This window comes from Drosophila subpulchrella, chromosome 3R (assembly GCF_014743375.2).
Source record: "Drosophila subpulchrella strain 33 F10 #4 breed RU33 chromosome 3R, RU_Dsub_v1.1 Primary Assembly, whole genome shotgun sequence".
In the NCBI taxonomy this organism is placed as follows: Eukaryota; Metazoa; Arthropoda; class Insecta; order Diptera; family Drosophilidae; genus Drosophila; species Drosophila subpulchrella.
Genome location: NC_050609.1, coordinates 2,107,241 through 2,127,052, shown reverse-complemented (window position 1 = coordinate 2,127,052; position 19,812 = coordinate 2,107,241). Strand labels below are relative to the sequence as shown.

Here is a 19,812-nt window from a genome sequence, read left to right as displayed (position 1 = left end):
AACAGAAAAACTGTTAACGTTTTGGCGCCCAAGCTGCGGTCACACTATCAAATAAAATAATTTAAGTAATTAATTGAAGCTTAAATGAAAGAAACTATTAATTAAAGTGGGTAATAAAATATAGTTTATAAACCAAATCTTAGTATACGAATTTCCAATAAAATCCTGTCAAATCATAATTAACGTTCTTTTAAAAACAGCTGAGTGCTAACAGAGCTAGAAGAAGAAGAAGAAGCATCCACACACGTGTGGGAATTCATCCACTTTGAATTCAGAATTGTTTATTTAATGTTTTTTAGCCGGCTTATAAACAACTACACCAAGGCAGGTTAATTATTAGTGCTCTAACCGCCAAACCCAAAGCTAATCTGCGTTTGTGCCCACCTAGTTCGCCTGAAAACCCTCAGTAATCCCTGGAACCGCCACAAATCCTTTGCGGCAGCCATGTCAGAGGCCCTGGACAAACTGGAGTTGGAAAAGGAAGCCAGAAAAAAGGCCAAGAGCCTGGAGGACGAGGGCGTGAAGGAGACCAATCGGATCAAGCGAACGCTGAAGCGCAAAAAGTGGGTCGACTGGAAGGAGCAGGACGAGAAGGATGCGGCCAGCGGGGTGAAGCGGCCGCCCTTCGATCCCGCCGAGCGGATCAAGCGCAAGAAGAGCGCCATCCTGCTAAGCTACTGCGGGGCCAACTACTTCGGGATGCAGCGGAATCCCGGAATGCAGACCATAGAGGAGGAGCTCTTCAAGGCCATGCTCAAGCACAAGTGGATCACGGAGGACAGCTTTGAGCAGGTGCAGATCGCCTGCTTCCAGAGGGCCGCCCGCACCGACAAGGGTGTCTCCGCCGCCCGCCAGGTGTGCTCCGTCAAGCTGCGTAAGTTGGTTGATTTCATAGCTGGTATCATATAATTGCTTAGTCGTACTCTTTCTCTAGCCGAGGAGCTGGACCTGGAGGCCTTCAATGCCGACCTTCCGGAACAGATCCGACTTTTTGGAGTAGAGCGTGTGACCAAGGGCTTCAATGCCAAGGATCAGTGCAATGCCCGGACCTACACCTACACACTGCCCACCATGGCCTTTGCATCCTGCGAAGAAAAGGTTGAGGACTTGCACGATACCTTCCGCATTTCCCCAGAGCTGCTGGAGAAAGTCAAAGACACCCTAAAGCTCTACGAGGGCACGAAGAACTTTCACAACTTTACTAGCAAGAAGTAAACGTGTTACTACTCCTTTGTTTGTTCCAACTAACTGTTCTCTACCCTTTTAGGAGCTTCCTGGATCCCTCGTCCAAGCGATTTATCATGTCCTTCACGTGCAGCGAGCCATTCCAGAGCCCACAGGGCATAGAGTTTGTCACCCTAAAGGTTAAGGGTCAGAGCTTCATGCTGCATCAGATTCGCAAGATGGTGGGTCTGGCCATTGCCATTGTGCGAGGCAACACGACGACGACGAGTTTGGAGCGGGCACTAACCGAGGAGCGCCTGGACCTGCCGATGGCCCCTGGACTGGGCCTCGTCCTGGACACGGTGCACTACGAGCGCTACAACGATCGCTACGGCAAGGACGGCATCCACAACCCGCTTACGTGGGAGGCGCAGGAGGCAAAAGTCCAGGAGTTTATTGAGCGGGAGATCTTTAGTCAGATCTACAAGACGGAAGCAGAGCAGCGCAACATGCTCGACTGGATAGGAACGTTGCACTATCATTCGTACGACACGAGAAAGGATGACGCTCATCCACCCACGGATGGCAAGAAAAGTAAGGATGGCGATGATGACAATGATGAATAAACTTTTAGTATAGGTGGATTTTTGTGGATGCAAGACATTTGGAAGATTTGAATTTTAATATTTAATTTGTATTAAAATAAAAGTGAAATCTTTCTTTTTAATCAGTTTAATTGAGTGAAAATATATAACTTTATATATGTTACTGCTACTAAGTTTAACTTGCAAATAAAAGATGGATCCTAGCCATCTATCTTTTAAAATCTGATCTCCACAATAACCAACCCAGCCTAATAAGTTCCGATTGTAGACAATAAGTTAACATGCAAAAGCGGGTTTTATAATTGGCGTTCAAAAGTATAAATGCATTTTAACCTAGAAGCGGCCTCCCTTCTTCTTTTTGTGGCCACCTTTGCGGTGCTGCTGCCTTGGTCCGGGGGTCGGCTCCTGGTAAACGGGCGTGACGGGGGAGTTCTTGGTTAGATTGACGCGGTTGGACATGTCGCTGCAAGGACAAGTTAAAATTAGAAACGCAATTTATCGATTTACCACCTAATGAGCTTACTATTGATCGGCTGCTCCCGAGGCCATGCCCTGGGATCCCTTGATGACATCCTTGCCGCGTGCTCCGCCTCGCTTCTTGCGGAAACCAGTGCGCTCGTACTTGGGCAACCACCGCTCAGGGTCAGGACCCACTTCGGCGTTGTAGTTCTTGGGCAGCTTGCCCTTTCGTTTGCGGTTCTGGTTCTTTTTCTTCTCAAGGGGGGTGCTCGGCGAGGGTTCGATCTTGGCATTGGCAGACTTCTTGGCCGCCTTGGCTGACATCACCCAGTTGGCCGCCTCCAGGGCATCGATTTCGGAAGCCGTGGTCAGCGTCTCCAGCTTGGGAAGTTTCCTGCTGAGCTCGAGAGCCCGCTTGGGCTGGAACTGGGCGTAGGCGATGACAAGCTGGGCCAAAACCTTGGTGTCGTTGGGGTTCAACTTGAGCAGTTCCTCCAGAGAGCTAGCGGCCGTTTCGGAAGCGCCGCCGCGCAAATGGAACTCGGCGGCCTGACGCCACATGTCCGACAGATCGCCACTGCTCACGTTGTTCTTCTTGTACCAGTCTACGGCTGACTTGAGCAGCGCCGAAGCAGCCGTCTTGTTGTCCGTGCCGAGGTAAAGGGACACCAGAGCGGAGACAATGCCGGGCTTGTACTTGGCCTCGCCCAAAGAGAGCAGGGTCTCAATGGCATCCTTGCGGCTGCCCTGTGAGGAGAAAGATAATAAGGATAAGTTTCCCTCTTCGGAATCCGTTATAAATATAAGACCCTACCTGTAGCAGTTGCAGTTGGATGACGGCGAACTTGCTGATAAATGCATGCGACTTATGAACTGCAGCAAACTTTTGGAGCTGGTCGATTGCCTCCTTGTGCTTGCGATCCTTGGCCAGCTGGCTGCAGCGGATGAGCAGCGCCTCGAACTCCACCTGCGGGTAGGTTTGGGCCAGCTTCTGACTGAGCTGTTGCACCTGGTCGGCGGCGTTGGTATAGAGGGCCAGCAGGCAGTTGTTGACAGCGATGACCTGCTTCTGGCGCGAAGTGAGCTTCGGTTCACAGGCGTCGGCCAGGGCAGCGCGAATCTTCTTCTTGGAGTCGAAAACGTTCTGGTCCTTGTTGATCACCACCGAGTTGTTGCTGGCCACGGCCACCAGGGCCGCGTCCTTGGGCTTGTGACGCAGACAGTCAGCGTAGATGGTGCCCGCCTCCTTGATCTTGCCCTGCAGCTGCAGGACGTAGGCCAGCTGGACGCGGATGACGTCCACCTCTTCGATGATCTCCTCCTCGGAGGCGCCCTCCTCCTCGAGGAACTCACGGCAGAGCTTCTCGCTGGTGCGCAACTTGCGCTCGGCCTCGGCGTACTTCTGCCGGTTGGCCTGGATGCAGGCGCTGTTGAAGTACTGCTCGTAAGTGTCCTCCGGCACCTCGGGTACCTCCTTGGCCTGGTCCACGGCCAGGTTGGCGGCCACTGCGCTCAGGTTGGTACGGCGTTCGTCCTCGTACTCGTCGCTGGTGTTCTTGATGATGTCGCGGTACGAGTCCAGGCAATCATCGTAGCGCTCCAAACGGTACAGGACCTGGGTACGCAGCTCCTTCAGATTGGGCGGCAGGGGCTGCAGGCCCGCATCGTCGATGGTCTTCAGCGCCTGCTGCTGCTTGTTCAGGCGGTACTCGCAGTAGGCCTTCTCGAAGACCAGCGAGGACAGGCGGTTCTTCTCGATGAACTTGTAGGCCTCCTCGAACTTGGACAGTTGCACCAGGCACACCACCTTGCAGTGCAGGGCCGTGGGATCGTCGGGAGCCACGCCCAGGACTGTGGGAGTTCATAAAGTGGGTCAACTAATGGGTGAGTCCTATGCAAGTCTCAAAAACTTACTGCGATTCACTGCCTTGACGGCCTTGTCGAACTCGCGGTTATTTCCAAACTTGTGCACATCGGCGTAGGCCGCCTTGATCAGCGCCTCCTTGGGATTGGCGTCCTTCGACATCCTGGTTGCTCAGCCCTTGGATTAAGTGTTAAAATACCTTTAATAAGCGGACCTAAACTTTCGCCTTCTGGTTAACATGCAACTTTTGACAGTTGTAGACACATCAGCAAAGCGGGGCTGCCAGATCGGTGACATTGGTAAGGTGAATGTTGCCAGACTGATGGGGCAATTATTTAAATATAAATATATGTTATGTTTTATTTATTTAATTTTAAACAAGTTAACTACAATACAAACATATTTACACCATTTTGAACGATTTTAAATGGCCCTTTTCTACGGTATTTAACTTAACACACTTTTCTGAGCCGCTGGTATATAGCCAGAAACATCGATAGCTAAAACTAAACATCGATATTTTAGAGATTTGAAAAAACATCGATGCACCGATGTTTCCGTCGATGTTTCTGCACCTCTACTGGCGACGCCTTTGCGCGATACTTTTGATCCAATCTGTGCCGGATTATTGGATTACTTGATTGGACTATTGGAAAATGTCCGCCGAAGTGGATTTCGTCAACAAGAAGGAGGTGCACCTCCGCAACCTGAAGCAGTCCGGCCATGTAGGATTCGACAGCCTGCCGGACCAACTGGTCAACAAGAGTGTCCAGAACGGATTCGTCTTCAACGTCATGTGTATAGGTGTGTATATGTGGGTGCAGTTTCCGTGTGTGAGTGTGTATGCGGCACAGTGAATCAACCGAAGTTTTGCTTGCATGTAAAAACAGTGGCGGCCAAATAAATAGCATTTATGTTTTCTGATAACATTCTTAAAATAATTATGGCTTTGACTTTCTAAGCCGTTGAATTACAAGTGGAATGGAAACGTTTAAAGCCAATGGGGACAGCTAAAATCTTAAAGTACAGTGGTCTCAAGAAACATTGATCCACCAAGAAATATCTAATTGTGGTGCTTAAGATTTGAATACATCTTAAATCAAATTCCAAATATCCTGGATTTTTGTTTGATTTATGTTTAGTTTATAAAGACATAATATTAATGCACTTTACTTCTATAAGTAATTAATTATTTACTTGCTTTCTCTTCAAAAATAAATAAATAAACTCAATGGGTGGAAAAAGTAGCTTAATACAAGCTCATGTCCCATTAAAGTCAAATGAAGACTATTATTAGACCCTACAACAAATGCTATTGATTTCCCCACTGCCGTGCTATGTACTCAAGTGTCTCATGTTGGAGTGCATTGCTCAGATAAAGTGAATCACCTACATACAGAAATGCGGGTAAACAATTGAAACAACCAGACGGCCGGCCACGATTAGTATGCAAAGTGGCCGGCAATCGATTTCCTCCGCCGCTTTCTACAATTTCACCCTGACACCAATGGCGCAGTGCTTCTATGCCCAATTGAGCCCACTTGGGCGATGACTCCCCCCAAATCTGACACCAATCTGACCCCCATTACGAAATCTTTCCTTTCCGCAGGCGAAACTGGACTGGGTAAGTCGACGCTGATGGACACGCTGTTCAACACCAGCTTCGAGTCCACACCAAGTCCCCATACCCTGCCCAGCGTCAAGTTGAAGGCTCACACTTACGAGCTGCAGGAGAGCAATGTGCGGCTCAAGCTGACCATCTGTGACACAGTGGGCTATGGCGACCAGATCAACAAGGACGACTCGTTCAAGGCGGTGGTGGACTACATCGATGCCCAGTTCGAGAACTATCTGCAGGAGGAGCTAAAGATCAAGCGATCGCTGGTGACGTGCCATGACAGCCGCATCCACATCTGCCTGTACTTCATCTGTCCCACCGGACACGGCCTCAAGTCGCTGGATCTGGTGTGCATGAAGAAGCTGGACAGCAAGGTGAACATCATTCCGGTGATCGCCAAGGCGGACACCATTTCCAAGGTGGAGCTGCAGCGATTCAAGGCGAAGATCATCCAGGAGCTGAACACCAATGGAGTGCACATCTATCAGTTCCCCACCGACGACGAAACTGTGGCCGAGACGAACACCAGCATGAACTCACACATTCCCTTCGCCGTCGTCGGCAGCACGGAGTTCATTAAGGTGGGCAACAAGCTCATCCGCGCCCGCCAGTACCCCTGGGGTACGGTGCAGGTTGAGAACGAGACGCACTGCGACTTTGTAAAGCTGCGCGAGATGCTGATTCGCACCAACATGGAGGACATGCGCGAGAAGACGCACACGCGGCACTACGAGCTGTATCGGCAGAAGCGACTGGAGCAGATGGGATTCAGCGATGTGGACAGCGACAACAAGCCGATCTCGTTCCAGCAGACATTCGAAGCCAAGCGCTCCAATCACCTGGCCGAGCTGCAGTCCAAGGAGGAGGAGGTGCGCCAGATGTTCGTGCAGCGGGTCAAGGAGAAGGAGGCCGAGCTAAAGGAGAGCGAGAAGGACCTGCACGCCAAGTTCGAGAAGCTAAAGCGGGACCATGCCGAGGAGAAGCGCAAGCTGGAGGAGTCGCGCAAGGCGCTCGAGGAGGATTACCTCGACTTCCAGCGGCGCAAGCAGCAGTTGGCCACCGCCCACCACACGCTCACCCTTGGCAAGAGCAAGAAGAAGTAGAATCCGGCGCCGCCGCCGAGCAATGTATTGAGAATTCTGTGCGGTTCGCTAATCCCAAAGTAATTATTGCTTTCTCATCTCGTTGTCTTTCATTTGTACTATTAAGTTTACTTCAAATATTAACATATACACAACTACACGCATATGTACGCAGACATATATGATTATGTATTTACAACTAACGAATAAATCGAACTTAGTATTTTAACAAGGTAAACTAGGGGAGTTTTATTTGAATTTAAAGGTATCGTTGAAGTAGTGATTGCATTTTCTTCTGGCTAAATGTCCTGGAGTATGTTGAAGCCATGAATAATAGCTCAAACCATTTTTATCAAGGACTACATTGCTCTGTTAGATTTTTATTAAATTTATTCTTCATTACTAGCCATTTTAAATGACCTTTTGGAACCCTTAGTGATATGAATTTTTATAAAAATCACCTTAGTATTTTGAAGTTTAAATATTTTTGTTATTGTACGCTAGCTTAAATTTTAATGGTTTGGAATTTTTTATTAATCACCGAAATGTTTTGTGATTTGTATTTATTTTTAGTTTACGCTTAAATTTTGAATTTTGCAATAGGCGGGATAATTTAGTAGGGTGGCTGTAGTGAGACCATATTTAGCTAATTTCGTTTTCCACCACCCGACCACACTAATTCGTACGCAAAAAAAAAGTTGTGGAACAAATTAAAAACGCAATAATAGAATCACCACAGCAAATTCAACAGAACTATAGAGACCTATAGTTCGGAATCGAAACGAAAGCAATTAACCGTGTTCAACGTAGAGTACAGATCGTGAAAGTGGGTGTATCTGTTGGGAAAAGTGAGACACCCCTTTGTGTTTTGTTTTTTTTTCGTTATAAATTTTGTTTGTTGCTTGGATTGGATTACGATTTGATGGTAAGGGAGGGGACTAGCGACAGGGGAGCTCCCAAGTGATTTTCCATAATAAGCTTCGAGTGGACGGGAAATTCCAATCGGCAGGGCGAACATGTCACCAATAGCGTCGTCACTGGTTTTCTACGCTCTTCTGCAGACAGGTATGGATAATGGTTATTACTTATGGATGGCAGTGGAGGCGGTGAAATCAGAAAAACTATGGTATGACACCAAAACTTACTAACTTACTTCCTCAATTTTTCAGTTACCTGTTTCACCGTCATCATCACCGCTCCCGACCAGGCCCTCATCGGATCCACCATCAATGTGTCCGCCCAGCTCTTCGATGGCGATGAACCGGCTGCTGATGGAAAATCCTACAAGTTCACCTGGACCGACAGTGCTGGCCATAGAGAGGTAATGGTTCCCCATATCCATTTCCAGTCCCCAGAACGTGATGAAACAAAGAAAGATAGCTCCGAGTCCACTGGCATGACTAATTGCCTCCGAGTGCAAACACAAATGCAAGCTGGTCTACGGTCTACGTTTGTTTAACTGGCCCATAAAACTGGTTAGGACAGCTGGCTACCAAAAGTACAACCAAACACGAAGAATTTAAATATCTCTTATCAGCAAATATCCCAAATATCTCAAAGTTTCTTGAGCTCACTTATTGAGAAAAGCAGGTTTCAGGGCAGCTATCTCACCTCATTGTAAGGGCATTAAATATTCATCTTGTTCAAGTTAAAAAAAAATAATCCGGGCTTCTTAGAGTTTATATATATATGTATATTACTTAACAAAAATACTGTCTTTATTTGTTCTCATGAACTATATATACATTTTACGTTTAAATGTCTAAATATATGTTTATTGGTCAATGATTGACTCACCAAAGAAGTGTGCTTTTCATGCTTTTGAAATTTTATTATTCCGGGAATCTCCTTTCAATTAGTTCATCAAAAAACCAAACACGAATGAGAATAAACATCAATAAATTAGGAATTTGTTTTCACAATAATCTTAAAATTCCTTTTAAAAATATATGTTACTGTAAATATATAGGTACATTTCATAATATATAATCATCACCATATGACTTTCCTTTTAGATAGCGTAAAATTCTCTTAATAAGTCGTCATAAAATGCAGTTCATGGCCGATAGGGCCGTTTTACTTAGTATACACATATATTTTTAGAACCCTAAGCCAGAGTTGAGATGTGCAAACCGACGACCGCTTTTCCAGTTCAATCCCAGCCATGTGGCTTCAATTGATATGGCGTCATTTGAATGGTAATTTTACACAATTACTATTCAGCGACAGTTTTGCCGATTGTGCCTGGTACGTGGCCATATCAGCGGCGTTCGGTGGTTACTATTGTAGATTAATTTGCATGTAGAGTGGCTTAAAACTGCTACCAATTATACTAACCGATCAACTTTGTGCCTGCAGGTGATTGAAACTAAAAACGCCACCAGCAATTGGACCGTGGTCTACACGCAGGACAAGCCGTCCACGCATGTGATTAGGGTCGAAGTGGAGAAGTATGTCGTCTTCTGGTTTACGGAGGCCAAGGGTCAGAAGGAAATCAAGCTGGACAACTTGCTGGTGGGCAGATTGGAACTGATTCAGAACAATGTGACGCGGCCCCATGAGTTTGTGTCCACGCAGGAGGCGGTGAATCACAGCATATTGCTTTCCGATGCGGACCTATCATTTCTGCGAGCGAAGGGCTATCACATTCAGACGTATTGGTTTCAAAACTGTACATATCTTGGCATGTCCAGTGCCCTGGACTATCTGGCCTCATATCCGAAAGCTGAGCAATACTATGATATGGAGGCCTTAGTGGTGGCTTCGCTGGAGATTCCGCCAGAGCCAACGCCCTCAACTACGACCACCACCACCACAACAACCACAACCACGACAACAACAACCACAACTACAACTCCGGCCACTACGACAACTTCAACAACACCTGCCACAACGACCACTCCAAAAACCACAACGACGCCCGCGACTACGACCACTTCCACCACCACTCCAAAGCCACCAGCACGAGCCAAACGTGATCTAATCCAGGCCATGCACGCAAACGCTGCTATGTTGGGCCTGAACCTAACCAGCGCCCTTAAGCAGCAGAAGGACTCCGCTGGCAATGTGTCCGTGGCGCTTGTCAATCCGCTGGGAGTAAGAAGGCTATCCAAGCTCATATTGGTCCCCGGCAATCAGCCGCCTTTCGATTGCGTGAACAAAAAGTACGTGGCCCAGGATCCGAATCAGATATACGGCTACTTCCAGACACGCATTGTGTCCAAGGGTATGGGCTTGCTTAATTTGTATTTCTGATCTGATTTACAAATTTAAATCCCCTTCAGATCCCATCACCAGTTTCGGCACCACGGGCAAGAATTGGCTGCAACACTGGGAAATGCTTAAGCTGAATGTGAACTGCAAGGGATCGCCGCCGTTTGAGCTATGCACTAAGGTTTACACAGGTTAGTACGCATTGCAAGCCTTCAGTCTCATCAAATATATACCTTAATATGGTTTTTAGCAAAGTCCATACACATTTTTGTTCCATCTTACTTAGTTCTGTAACGTGCTTTTTCCTTGCAGCTCCTTACAACTCCACGGGAAATGAGACTTGTATTCGGTATGACCCAATCGAGAATTGTTCTTATGAGTTCAAGCGTTACTTCGGTGAAAGCAAGACCATTCTGTTCTTTATACGCAATAAGGTCTCCCAAACCCTAAATCAGGTCACCATAAACATGTATGAAGGTGGGTTGCACTCAAGTCTAAGTATTCTATATGATTATATGCCATTTATTTTATTTTACCTTGCAGCCCAGCGTCAGTCTCAACTTTCTGTCGTGGTTGTGCCCGTGACATGCACATTGGTGGCCGTAATTCTAGTCGTTTTCGGCGTGGCCTATTATATACAGCGGGGAAATCGGTGAGAATTGGCTGTTTAACTATGTGAAAAACTCCCTACAATCTGCTCCCTTCAACAGCTTCAATGTTGAGGTGGCCGACTTTAACTTCGGCGATACTCAGTCGGTGGACATGGAGTACAAGACATTCCCGCAGCGCTTAATCGATAGCATTCGCGATGTCTGGACGTGGCCGGGTCAGCGGCGTCACTCGCAGTCCAGCGCAGATCTCATGGCGGACCAGGATCAGCCGCCCAGTCCGGGCTTTGGAGGCAATGTGGGCGATGTAGATAGTAACCTGCGCTACAACACTTTCAACTAGATCCTCGAGCGGTTCGGTTGGAACGTGGTTAACCTATGCAAATTATTCAATTTAATTTAATTTCGGCGCCTAAGTTATGAAGATCTGTTCCCAGCTCCCTTCAAATTTGTTTAAATCGTAATTGATCTGTGAATTTTGGTTTAAAATTCAAGTCAGTTTCCACAAATTTTGATCGGACTCGAAATGGGGATCAGGTGTGATAGTTATTTGTTATTATTTGTATGTGCACACTCATGTGCTTTAGTCATTTTCTTGTTGTACACCGGCACTTATGGGTTACCCCACTTGTACATGAATAGAGATGATAGAATCTTTTTTACGTTTCCATATACTTTATATCCGCCTATGTTACCCATTGCAATCATCTCTATCCAACATTACGCACACACTTGCTCATCAATGGCCAAATGTCGAGTAACAAGCAACCATTCAAATCGCAATATCGGGTGTGCAGCAGGGTTCGGGAACGCAACTGCAGATCCCTTCGGATATTGTTAAAGACTGTCTTTGTTCTAAAAGCAAAAAGAAATGTGGTTAAATTTACACTTAACTTATGCGTGAGTTGTTTGTGAAGAGTTAAATGCTAGCATAAGTCAATTCGATTGTTTCCATTGTATCGTGATCCAAATTCTCTGACAAAGACAAGCGCATCTCACACTAAAACACACGCGACACAAATATTCATTGTGATAGATATAGAACAAACAGTATGTACGTTTAACTAAAACGAAAAGTTTAAAGAAAACCCATATACTTATAAAGCTAAAAACTTGTTTTATGTTTTGTGGAGACGGGAGAAGAATGGGTCTACATAGTATTGAAGTATGCCTTTTTCGGGACTTGTACTTCAATTATTTTTCAATTCCAAAATATTTCAAAAAACTTTTGGATACCTATCAAATTTAAAATTTTTTTTGGAATTTTGCGGTATAATTCTAATCTTTAAAAATGAAGTATGGTTTTTCTGTGACTTGGGATTTTCTTAGTAGTACGCATTGGTAACACCAAAGAAAAGCGAGATTTCCAAAACACTTGGCGGATTATAATTAATAATGTTTTTAAATGACATTGGGCAGCCTTTAATTCTTCAGAGAGGGAAAAAGTATGGCATATTCGATGAGGTACGAAATATAAACTATAATAGAATCCTATCACAACCATTTGGCATTCCAGCACAGTGGAGCCTTGCTCTTATCAACAGCCGCCTTCAACGATCCCGTACTTCCCCAAAAGTTGTGCAAATATGTTGTAGGATCTGAGCAGGAAATCCTACGGCTATTTATTTCCAGCTTTCCAGAGAAGTGCACATCCAAAACCCTCAAGCCAAATGAACCCACTCAAATAGTGTACAATGGAACCGAGATCACTATCACGTTGATACCAGCGGGAAAGAACGAAAATGGCTTGGAGTCACGCCTGTTCTACATAGATAGTAGGTATTCCCTGTTGGTCTTTTACTTCTGTTCTCCAGCCATTTATATTTGTAGATGGCCAGGCAAGATATTTGATTGTGGACCGCCTGTCCGGCTACTTGGACTTTTTGCCCAAGGCCCATGGATCGTTTCACAGTGGCCTCGGTCAGGGTATTGATGTTATTTACATAGACGAAGATCTCCTGAGCGAAACCGATCTGAACGAGGATCTCTACAGTCTGGTGCACCTGATAAAACCGAAGTTCATCTATGGGTTGCGGCAGGGGAAACTGCCCAAGTGGCTGCTCGATCTGCGGCAGATTTAAGATGAATGCAGAAAGTAAAAGCCAGCAAATGTACAGTACAAAATGATGCATTTAAAACAAGAGACCTGCTAACAGTCAAATAAAATCTATCTAAGACCTACTCCCCGTTTAACCCTTTGTCGCCTTGGCCTTGCTTTTGACCTTCTTAACCCGCTTCAGGCCGTCCATCTTGCTCTTCATGAACTGCGAGTACATGCCCATCATGGCGGGCACATCCTCCTGCCGCACGACGGTGGAAATCTGCCGGAGAAGTGGGTTTTAAGGAGGTTTTAAAGAGGAACTCGATCGGGGTTACCTTCTGGGATTTGGACTGGGCTCGTATCAGGCACATGTAGGTTTCGGGCTTGGGCAGCGGGGGTCGTCCAGCTCTCGGCACGGGTTTGTCGTGGCCATCATCTAGGGAATATTAATTAAATAGCATTCGTTACTCCGCAACTTTCATGTTTTTCAGGTGGCACCACTCACATCGCTTGAATGTCAACGTGAAGGAGGAGTCCTTCTTTGCCGCATTGGCGATCTTCTCCAGGCGCAGGATGAACTGAAAGGAAACAGGCTTATTTAACCGCTTATTTACAAAGTTATTCATTTATTTACGTTCGAATTGTCTAGCAAAACCATTTCGTGGCAAATAAAACAGGCGAAACGAGAAAAGTGACACTGACAGTTGCCGCGGCATTTTTTAGTACATTTCTGTGATGTTTCCAGGGCTACTCAAGCTCTTCATTAAACTACCTATAAAATAATTATAAAATTATAAAAACAAGCAAAATAAATGTTTTCATTTTAAATAATTTTTATTTAACTAAATAATAATAGACATTTTGTAAAATTACTTACTGCTTTGTATAAGTGTGCACATTTTAAGTAACAGAAATGTAATAAAACATTTTATTTATGATTTTAATCAACTCTAAAATAAAATATTTAAGTTTAAGCTAACTAATTTTTGTTATCAATTTATAAATGTCAAGATCAAGTATTTTTTGAATAAAAATGTGATCGATAGTTTAGTCGTGATGAAGTCCACCCCTGATCGATACTATCGATTGTGGCATCGATGGTTTGACAGCTCTAATTGGTTGAGAAAGCAGCAGCAAAGGGAAAAAGGCCAGAAAAAATCGTAAAACTACGAAAACCTACAAGTGCGGGGCAACCAAGGAAGCTGTTGCACAAACACAGAGACACACGCACGCACGCCGTACCGCGAACCGCACGCCACGCCCACCCGCGCCCGCCCCCAACTCCGGTCGAGCGGGATAGAGAGAAAAAAGAAGCGCCCAGCAGCGGTGGTGCAAGCGAAGCAGAAGCAGGAAAACTCCAGCCGATCGAAACGAACGCCCGCAACCGCCAAAGGAAGCGCCGCCCACGCCGTCAGTTGCCGAACGCACATCGCTAGCCATAGCCACCTGGTTAACCCACATCCGAGCAGCCACCGCCGCAGCACCAGCCAGCGCCACAAACTCCGCAACATGGTGAGTGGTGGTGATGGTCAGTCCAGCGCAGTGCATAGCCAGAATGCAGTGCATCGAAAAGTCCCAGTGCCAGTGATATTCCCGCATATTCATGCACAGACCGCCTTTGTGATTGTCATCCCCAAAAGCATGACACACTGAAAAAGCGCTACTGAACTTTGACCGAAACGAAACCATTGCCTTACCCCACTCTTTTCTTCCAGGACGTGTTCCTCATGATCAGGCGGCAGAAGACCACCATCTTCACGGACGCCAAGGAGAACACAACGGTGGCCGAGCTGAAGCGAATGATCGAGGGTGAGTGTCTTGGGCATCTATTTATAGAGCCAACATTATTGGGTAACTCCATGACTGACCATCAAACCATTCTTCTCCTTCGATCGTAGGCATACTGAAGGTGCAGCCCGTGGATCAGCGGTTATACAATCAGGACAACGACGTCATGGACGATGAGAGCACGTTGCAGGACTACGGCGTGACGGTGTCCACGGCCAAGGCGCAGGCTCCGGCGCAGCTGGGTTTGACATTCAGGTGAGAGTCGCTGATAAGCCGGGTGCGGGTTATCTAGCGGACAAGGCGGGCGAGCGGCACGTGTACCGCTTACAACGGCGCTTACAGCTGGCCAGTATTAAATTCTCTTTAACTCTTTTTTAGGAACGAGTTAGGCGACTTTGAGACACTGGACATGACACCCTACTCGGCACCACCAGACTTACCCGAAGTGATGAAAAACCAAGAGGCCTCGAACGGACAGGAGCAGGTTGCATAAAGCAGCAGCAGCAGCAGCAGTCAGTCAGTCAATCACCCCCTACGAGAACAACAAACAGCAGCAGCAATAACATCATCAAAAGCAACAGCAGAAAAAGCAGCAAAACGAGACAAACTAAATCCGCTAAATCCTGAGACACTTAACTACTGTCGCTCGCTTGTCCCCCGCATACGAAATGTACGAAAATCCGGACGGAAGAGGGAGATCTGCCTGCGATTGCAACCTCCCTGCCTGGTCAGAAAAGCAACAACAGCTGCAGCCCGCAGCCGCAATAGCTAAATATGCATTTTTCGTTGTTTATAGCAAGGAACAATTCACTATGGTTCCGATACAAAATTGTACTTTGGAATGGGATTTATAATATTCGGCTTTAATTTTACCCTAACCTCCCCCCACTTGTTTGTTTCTTTTTTAATGGAATTTATACGAATTTGTTGAGAAAATACACAAAGTCATAAAAAGTAAATGTGCGAACTGAGCGAACGTGCAGCAATTTCTATACCCAATCCGCTTGATCCTTCGTAAGCAGAGTGAATATTTAAATAATATTGGGATCTAATTATATTATAATTTATAATCAAATCATTATTTTTGTAATAATAAGATTTAATTATTATTAAAAACAAACGAAAAAACCCCCGTCCATCGGCTAATCACTCTCGTCCAGCTCGGCCGTCATGGCGGCCACCTCGGCATCGTTGTCGTCCTCCGCTCCACTGTCCACGAACGAGGCATTGCCGCTCTGCTGCAGCTCCTGGTGCTCCAGATACTCCTGCAGCCGGTCCTGGAAGAAGTTGATGAACGTCTGCTTCTGCTGGGCCGTCGCCGGAAAGTAGTGGCCACCGCTGTGCTCCAGCACCTCGACGTTCTTGAAGTGCGCTGCCAGGGACTCGCTCATCTCCTTGGGAATAATCTCATCCGTCTGGCCGTAGATGTGCAGCGTGGGTATGCTGATGGCCTCCTCGTAGGCGCTCATGTGTACCAGGCTGCCGGACAGGAAGCCCGAGGCGAGCACAGCAAACTCTGGGCGGATGGAGGTCACTGTGGGTGGTTGGTAAGGTAAATTCAAATGGTTATTTTCTGATCTACTCAAGACCTACACTTCTTTTTGGCCAGGCCGCAGATGAGGCCCACGAAACAGGCGCCCTGCGAGAAGCCCAAGAGTCCCTGGAACGGACCCTGCGTCCGCCACGCCTCCTCCACGCAGCGCAGGCTCTCCTGGAAACCAAAGGCAGGTCCGCCCTTGTTAGTTCCCTTGAAGGATCCATCGTCCTTGTTGGCCCACCAGCTCCTCTGCTCCGGCACAGGCTCCGCCGCCGACTCCAAGGCAGCGGCCACGTGCGGCGCCGTGATGAACACGAACTCGGCATACTTGGAGGCGAACTTGCGGAAGGATCCCAGCTTGTTCTTGAAGGCATCTCCATTCTGGCGGTAGCCGTGCAGGCACAGGACACGCACTTTCTCGGTGATCTCCAGCTTGGGCTGCTGTTTGCTGCCGCCAGCTCTGCTGGAGCCGGCTGTCTCTGCCGCCGCATCATTGTTGGTCATCGTGTCGCAGGTTTAGATATTTTTAACTAATGTTTTTATGTTTTTTGGCAGGAAGCAATACAAAATAAACAAGGTTATGGGCAGCTAATAGAGATGGCCAAAAATCGATAACAAAAGCTCGAGACCGTCTGGCAGCTCTAATTTAGACAAAAAACCAGGTGGCAACACTTGGCCAAGAATGCCGCATTTTTTACGTAAAACTTATTTTCCGTAAATGCAACAAGTTTTCCGTGCTGCTCAACTGGATAAAATTGAATCTTTGGAGCAGATCTACTAACTAACTACTTAACGAAGCCGGATCACCATCAGGACCATGATCTACACCACCACGCTGATGTCCTCGCGCGGCGGCCTCATCGGCTCGCTAATCAACAAAGTCAGGCAAGTTGTAGCCAAAGATCGGCCACCCAGTGCTCCGTCTATAGCCAATGACATCGACCACAGACCCCTCACATCCCCCAGGCCCCTCGCCGCCGCCAGCATCAGTAATTCCCCGGTGATCCAGTCTAAAACGCTGGAGGAGCAGGTGGGCCTGCCGCCGCGGCCCAAGAAACCCCTCACACCCTATTTCCGTTTCATGCGGGAGCAGCGCCCCAAGCTGAAGGCCTCCAATCCCCAGATCACCACCATCGAAGTGGTGCGCCAGCTGTCCAAGAATTGGTCCGATGCCGATGCCCAGCTGAAGGAGCGCCTGCAGGCCGAGTTCAAGCGGGATCAGCAGATCTACCTGGAGCAGCGCACCAAGTACGATGCGACGCTGACCGATGAACAGCGCGCTGAGATCAAGCAGCTGAAGCAGGACCTCGTGGACGCCAAGGAGCGCCGCCAGCTGCGCAAGCGGGTCAAGGAGCTGGGCCGCCCCAAGAAGCCCGCCTCCGCCTTCCTGCGATTCATCGCCAGCGAACGCACCAACACCCCGCAGGGCGCTAAGCAAACCTACCGCGAGTGGCACCAGAAGACCACGGCCAAGTGGACCCGCCTCTCCGACTCCGAGAAGGAGGTCTACATGCAGGAGTCGCGCAAGGAGATGGAACTCTACAGGTGCGTGGATCTTTCAGGACTGGTTTCTGGGAGGGGATTCAACTATGTTTTATTAGGGAACATTGTCTACAGATCTTTTAGCATTTTTTAGATTTAGTTGGGATACAAATCTATAAACAAACATTCATAACAAGTAATAAGAAGTATTATACGATGCACTTAGAGTTGAAAAAAGTTTTCAAAATTAATTTAGGCATATATTTCGTTAATTATTTTTGGGGAACTAAAATTATATAAAAGCTCGAGCAAGCTTCAAATAATTATTTAAGAGATATTTTATTTTAATTGAACTATTTATATAATGTTAATATCTTTGGTACTAAAATAAGTTATTCATGCATTTTTTTTAATTCTCACGTTAGTTATGGCAATGGAATTTTTTCTCAGTTCTAAAAATAAGTTCACGTGATTGTAACATGTGCTCGGATATTTAAGACGAAGCTCTTGAAAGTTTCTTGTTTTATATTATAATTATAAAAACTTTAGATCTCACAATACAAATTAAATTCTAATGAGGTCTGTTGATCTAAATTCTACAAATATTTACTATCATTTTGTTCCAGTCATTATAACCTACACATATTTCTTTGCTCTACAGAAAAGCGATTTCCGTTTGGGAGGAAAAGATGATCCGACTGGGCCACATCGACGTGGTGCGTCATGGCAACCTTATCGACCCTCCTGAGCCAAAGCCCCGCAAGACGCAGGCCCCCAAAGAGAAATAGTGCTAGCTGTGCTGGGCCCACCTTCTGCCATCACATCCACAATTCATAGTTCACAATTCATTTTGTTTTTCGTTTTTCTTCTTTCATCGCAAATTGTTAAGGTTAAGGCATTAAAGATTAAATGCTAGCCCGCATAAGTATAACTTAGAACCCCTTGTTCCTGAAGTTAGTTTTACGAAAGGTACAATTAGTAATTTTTCTGGTCTATTTTAATAGCACCAGCATTACAAATATAAAGACAGTTTTTGACGAAATTCTGAACATTTTTTAACTGATTAGAGAGCAAGCGCATGTGTCCATCAAAGCCAATTCTATGTATTAAAAAAAAATAACCTTTGTAATATTAGGCCTTCCGCCAACACGTTGCGTATGGGGCAAACACGTGGCATCGGCAAGTTTTGGGTTCAAAGCGAGCTGACCAAAGAATGGGGTCTTTGGCAACACGTGTCTGAGTCTTACGGGGTTAATATCACACTGATTTCTAGTTGATTTAACACGGTAATCGACACAGTTTTAATCTCTCTGCGTAGATCACGGTAAACAAATATGCAATGGATTTGTCACCTCAAATGCGCAGATTACAAAGGTTATAATTGGTACAGTCAAACTTGGACTGGGACTACAGTAGGGCCTTAGCTATGAGACAGACACAACCGCTCGCTTCTCGGTTCAGTTTCCAAATGAACGCACTGCTCCGAAGCCGAAATACGGCTGGGGTCTCTGGCTATGGTCAGGCTGGAATGCTGACGACTGGAATGATATTTCCGCTCTCCCTCTCTACATATATCTCTCCGATCCGACTTATGTAGTGCTGAGGTCGGTGAATTCGGCATACAAGGCAGGCAGCAACAATTGATAACCGTTCGAGTGTTTTATCAGGGACGGATTATACGAATACTCTTGCACTGGCCCCCTTAAAATAGTTAATAAAGTGGATTCCGGTTTCAGATTAGGTAGATTTATAGAAGACTGTCCTTGGAGAAGATAAGCCTTAGCTCAAGAATTCGCGTGCTTCTTTTTCTAGTATTTTCTAACGAGTTTTTAATATTTAAATTTCGTTTCTAGCTGATGTCAACTGTAAATGAACCTTATAAAAGTATATCTTTTTTCAAGATCGTAGGGTTATTTATATTTTATGAGTACCTTTTAATATAACACATTTTATTTAATAGTTGTATGTATGTATGCATATATTCCTTCTAAACCCGTATCTGTTCGTATCGTGTCTTCTTGGAACGCCTCTCACTCCAGTTTTCTCGATTTCGAAACAGTTTCGGCTCTCTCTCAGGTAGACGGCCTTCCAGGGGGAGAAGACTGTCGGCTGTCGAAAGAGAGGCTCTGCCTTCCAGTAATCCCCTGACAGGTAGTCGAATCATGACTTGAGATTTCCATAGTTTTCGTCATGCCGCCTTGCGTTTTCCGCTCTTGAGTCTTGATAATTGAAAATGTTTTCACCTAAATTCGAGGCAATGCAGTCCGGCTCACCCCACTAACTTTTTTTCGCCTGGCATTGGCCAAAACACATTTCCACAGCCAACGACCGCCACATTCTTGGGCAAGAAT

General features: G+C 46.2%; 9 protein-coding genes across 12 annotated transcripts; 6 read left to right on the top strand and 3 right to left on the bottom strand.

The window, feature by feature from the left end:
• Positions 1 to 187: 187 nt before the first annotated feature.
• On the top strand, positions 188 to 1,900 carry LOC119560114 (tRNA pseudouridine synthase A). 2 transcript variants are annotated; one of them, XM_037873474.1, is made up of 4 exons: positions 188 to 324; positions 389 to 874; positions 935 to 1,211; positions 1,268 to 1,900. In XM_037873474.1, the coding sequence occupies exons 2-4, from the start codon at positions 445 to 447 to the stop codon at positions 1,788 to 1,790; spliced, it is 1,230 nt and encodes a 409-aa protein (XP_037729402.1). In that variant the 5' UTR covers positions 188 to 324; positions 389 to 444; the 3' UTR covers positions 1,791 to 1,900. The 2 variants fall into 2 exon arrangements, with proteins under 2 accessions (XP_037729402.1, XP_037729394.1); XM_037873466.1 differs by having other exon boundaries at positions 191 to 328.
• A 145-nt stretch (positions 1,901 to 2,045) lies between these two features.
• Positions 2,046 to 4,362, bottom strand: LOC119560105 (signal recognition particle subunit SRP72). Its single transcript, XM_037873455.1, has 4 exons — positions 4,143 to 4,362; positions 3,043 to 4,079; positions 2,293 to 2,975; positions 2,046 to 2,232 (listed from the first exon to the last, which is right to left on the bottom strand). The coding sequence occupies exons 1-4, from the start codon at positions 4,252 to 4,254 to the stop codon at positions 2,103 to 2,105; spliced, it is 1,962 nt and encodes a 653-aa protein (XP_037729383.1). The 5' UTR covers positions 4,255 to 4,362; the 3' UTR covers positions 2,046 to 2,102.
• Positions 4,363 to 4,663: 301 nt separating this feature from the next.
• LOC119547884 (septin-2) lies at positions 4,664 to 7,030 on the top strand. The gene is made up of 2 exons (XM_037854925.1): positions 4,664 to 4,896; positions 5,702 to 7,030. Exons 1-2 carry the CDS (start codon positions 4,749 to 4,751, stop codon positions 6,811 to 6,813), a joined length of 1,260 nt encoding a protein of 419 aa, XP_037710853.1. The 5' UTR covers positions 4,664 to 4,748; the 3' UTR covers positions 6,814 to 7,030.
• Positions 7,031 to 7,479: 449 nt separating this feature from the next.
• On the top strand, positions 7,480 to 11,717 carry LOC119547763 (probable transcription-associated protein 1). Its single transcript, XM_037854775.1, has 7 exons — positions 7,480 to 7,857; positions 7,962 to 8,113; positions 9,151 to 10,018; positions 10,077 to 10,196; positions 10,318 to 10,482; positions 10,549 to 10,657; positions 10,716 to 11,717. The coding sequence occupies exons 1-7, from the start codon at positions 7,809 to 7,811 to the stop codon at positions 10,954 to 10,956; spliced, it is 1,704 nt and encodes a 567-aa protein (XP_037710703.1). The 5' UTR covers positions 7,480 to 7,808; the 3' UTR covers positions 10,957 to 11,717.
• A 212-nt stretch (positions 11,718 to 11,929) lies between these two features.
• Positions 11,930 to 12,714, top strand: LOC119547831. Its single transcript, XM_037854862.1, has 3 exons — positions 11,930 to 12,077; positions 12,130 to 12,388; positions 12,444 to 12,714. Exons 1-3 carry the CDS (start codon positions 12,009 to 12,011, stop codon positions 12,692 to 12,694), a joined length of 579 nt encoding a protein of 192 aa, XP_037710790.1. The 5' UTR covers positions 11,930 to 12,008; the 3' UTR covers positions 12,695 to 12,714.
• Positions 12,715 to 12,725: 11 nt separating this feature from the next.
• LOC119547850 (signal recognition particle 14 kDa protein) lies at positions 12,726 to 13,426 on the bottom strand. Its single transcript, XM_037854884.1, has 4 exons — positions 13,289 to 13,426; positions 13,160 to 13,232; positions 12,990 to 13,090; positions 12,726 to 12,934 (listed from the first exon to the last, which is right to left on the bottom strand). The coding sequence occupies exons 1-4, from the start codon at positions 13,310 to 13,312 to the stop codon at positions 12,803 to 12,805; spliced, it is 330 nt and encodes a 109-aa protein (XP_037710812.1). The 5' UTR covers positions 13,313 to 13,426; the 3' UTR covers positions 12,726 to 12,802.
• A 326-nt stretch (positions 13,427 to 13,752) lies between these two features.
• On the top strand, positions 13,753 to 15,320 carry LOC119547839 (elongin-B). The gene is made up of 4 exons (XM_037854872.1): positions 13,753 to 14,166; positions 14,370 to 14,463; positions 14,553 to 14,697; positions 14,821 to 15,320. The coding sequence occupies exons 1-4, from the start codon at positions 14,164 to 14,166 to the stop codon at positions 14,933 to 14,935; spliced, it is 357 nt and encodes a 118-aa protein (XP_037710800.1). The 5' UTR covers positions 13,753 to 14,163; the 3' UTR covers positions 14,936 to 15,320.
• A 70-nt stretch (positions 15,321 to 15,390) lies between these two features.
• On the bottom strand, positions 15,391 to 16,592 carry LOC119547822 (esterase CG5412). Its single transcript, XM_037854848.1, has 2 exons — positions 16,036 to 16,592; positions 15,391 to 15,976 (listed from the first exon to the last, which is right to left on the bottom strand). The coding sequence occupies exons 1-2, from the start codon at positions 16,481 to 16,483 to the stop codon at positions 15,585 to 15,587; spliced, it is 840 nt and encodes a 279-aa protein (XP_037710776.1). The 5' UTR covers positions 16,484 to 16,592; the 3' UTR covers positions 15,391 to 15,584.
• Positions 16,593 to 16,627: 35 nt separating this feature from the next.
• LOC119547802 (transcription factor A, mitochondrial) lies at positions 16,628 to 18,503 on the top strand. Of its 3 annotated transcripts, none has more exons than XM_037854838.1 (3): positions 16,630 to 16,864; positions 16,946 to 17,524; positions 18,123 to 18,503. In XM_037854838.1, the coding sequence occupies exons 1-3, from the start codon at positions 16,797 to 16,799 to the stop codon at positions 18,247 to 18,249; spliced, it is 774 nt and encodes a 257-aa protein (XP_037710766.1). In that variant the 5' UTR covers positions 16,630 to 16,796; the 3' UTR covers positions 18,250 to 18,503. The 3 variants fall into 3 exon arrangements, with proteins under 3 accessions (XP_037710749.1, XP_037710766.1, XP_037710757.1); XM_037854829.1 differs by having other exon boundaries at positions 16,928 to 17,524; XM_037854821.1 differs by having other exon boundaries at positions 16,628 to 17,524.
• The last annotated feature ends 1,309 nt before the right edge of the window (positions 18,504 to 19,812 follow it).